This window comes from Chanos chanos, chromosome 4, assembly GCF_902362185.1.
Source record: "Chanos chanos chromosome 4, fChaCha1.1, whole genome shotgun sequence".
In the NCBI taxonomy this organism is placed as follows: domain Eukaryota; kingdom Metazoa; phylum Chordata; class Actinopteri; order Gonorynchiformes; family Chanidae; genus Chanos; species Chanos chanos.
In genome coordinates, this window is record NC_044498.1 from 52,582,364 (window position 1) to 52,584,814 (window position 2,451).

Here is a 2,451-nt window from a genome sequence, read left to right on the forward strand (position 1 = left end):
TGCAATCCTAAAAGTAATTAACTCCAGGCCAAGAGTCCGCTTTGGCCACGGTTCAGATGACATAAAGGATGCCGTCCAGAGTCCGCTCTGCGTCCGATAACATTCCGTCCGACATCCTTGCACTTAAGAACAGACGGGAACATGACTGGTTGGCACGGCAACGCTGAGCAGGTGCCAGGGCTCCACTTTGGATGCTGATGCTCCTTACAGCCTTATGCTAAACACTACTGTATGGTTCTCTGCATCATTAATTCATCTATCTGCCCTGTACTGCCTTCACTGTAGCACGACTCGGCCCACACACAGTTTCTCAATAATGCAACGCGTATTTAAGTACTGCTGCGAGGGAGCCGGGCATGTCTCCCAGCGCTACCACACAACAGTCAGATAAGATTGATACACATGTGAAATACTGGTCGTGTAATTGCTCACTGATGTCTCAGATGACGGTAAATTATCGCATCCAACGCAGACCGGACAGACGGTGGGGTTTATTTCATGTCCTTATAAGAGTCTTAGGACGTGTCTGCCATCTTAAAGGTATTTGAGTTTTATGGTGGTTTTGATTGTGCTGTGTCATCTCAGGTCCCTGTCCTATGTGATGTGCATGGGCTGCTTGTCCTTCGTGTTGCTGGCGGGGATGTTCTTCGTCGTGGACGTTAAGGACTGGTGGACAGGCAAGCCTTTCATTTACCCTGGTGAGGTCACACATGCATCCCTCTGTCCTGCCAGAGAGAGCACTATGACTCCCTCATACAGTACATACAGACAGAATTCGGTTGTGGTACCAGAAAAGCCCAGTGTTTGATTCAGCAGGGCGCAGGGGCAGGTCTGAGGCAGTAATATTCACAGCTTTAACTGTTTTAAAATGACACTGACAGACAGATGAAATACATAAAATGACACTGACAGACAGATGAAATACATAAAGTACCTGCTCACACAGGCCACAATCTCAACCGACTGTGCTAATGTCGAATGGTCGTTAGTAGCGCTAACACAGCTAACTAAGATAACGAACCTTTTATGTTTAAAACATTACATTTTTAAAGAATCTATAGATGTTGCACAGTAACTCCTGAGCAGAAGTCAGTTCTGTAACTGAATTTGCTCTTTTTTTAATCATCTGTTGTGGCTCTTTATCCTTTAATAGCTTCTTTAAAAACCTACTTTGGCTCCTTCTCCTTGGCGTGTGTGATGTTTTGTCGGTCTTTGTCTCTAGGGATGAACTCAATCTTTGTCTACGTGGGCCATTCTCTCCTCGGCTATTACTTCCCTTTCAGCTGGGAGCAGCGTGTTCAGAGCAGTCACTGGGAAATGTTGTTTCAGTGCCTTTGGGCCACAGCGCTTTGGATTCTCATCTCCTACCTGCTCTACAGGAAGAAATTCTTTCTTAAGATCTGATAGCACAGGCTTACCTCACGTATGAAATCTGACAGGATGTCATAATGGTCAATGGCCTCATCTCCGTTGCATTCTCAGCTCAGAGGTGGCAAACACATCAGAATTAAACAAGGTTCATATATCTTTCAAATCCAGCATCCATTCAGGAACTGTCACAGTTACAATTACAATTACAATTGGAATTACAATTACAATTTGCAATTGTACCATACAACAAAATTGCTGTTGTTGTTAGTTTCTTTTTTCTGTACAGTGACTGAACTTGGTGTGCTGTCATTGGCAGATCAATCTCCTCCAGACAGCAGAGCATCAAACTGACTGAGACATTTCATTACTTTTCTTTGTTTTGAGAGAATTCAAAGAGTTTCCATAAATTTTATCAGTAAATAAAACTGATGGCAGCACTCATTTGGTAAATAGTCTGTCTGTGATGAAACTAGAAGGTTCTGATTTACTGTCCTACAAAGACACCTGGGATGTTTTATTTGATGTCAGTTGTTTTAGGGCCCGAATGTGGTGATTAAATCAAATACTCTGAAGTGGTACTTAACAAATTACAACAAATGATTCCACCACTTCAGGGTGGCCATTATGAATTGGTTGCCATGGCTGCCCCGCCCCCCTTTCTCACCCAGTGCTGTTAGACAGAGACTGGGCACCATCTGCTCCTCTCCTGACAGTTCTTTAATGGGGGTCAAGCTGGCCCTGCTCTCCACGAGGAAAACACTCCCCGTGCCCACACGCAGAAAACAGCGCGATTATAGGATCGTATCACATTCTCCTTGTTTACATTCTCCCCCTTTCACTGAAAAATGTTTCACAGTATCCCTGCGTGATAAGATGCGCACTGATGTTGCATTTTGTGGAAAACGGGAGCACAGCCAATATGATGCAAACAAAACTGATTTCCAAGCTGCTTCCACACTCACAGCAGTTACGGCGATGGCTCTGCGGTTGAATAAAGTTGATTGATTGATATCTGGGCGAGTTCTGTTCTGTTCCACTTTGGAGCAGAGTGGGTAGTGGAGGGGAAAGTGTCGGGAGGAG

At 44.6% G+C, this 2,451-nt stretch overlaps 1 protein-coding gene across 1 annotated transcript in view; it reads left to right on the forward strand.

Annotated features, from left to right (window-relative positions):
- Positions 1 to 1,404, forward strand: part of LOC115810761 (heparan-alpha-glucosaminide N-acetyltransferase) — a 31,711-nt gene extending 30,307 nt beyond the window's left edge. The window contains exons 17-18 of the mRNA XM_030772765.1: positions 586 to 698; positions 1,223 to 1,404. Coding sequence (XP_030628625.1) covers positions 586 to 698; positions 1,223 to 1,404 — 295 coding nt within the window. The remainder of the gene's footprint in view (positions 1 to 585; positions 699 to 1,222) is intronic.
- The last annotated feature ends 1,047 nt before the right edge of the window (positions 1,405 to 2,451 follow it).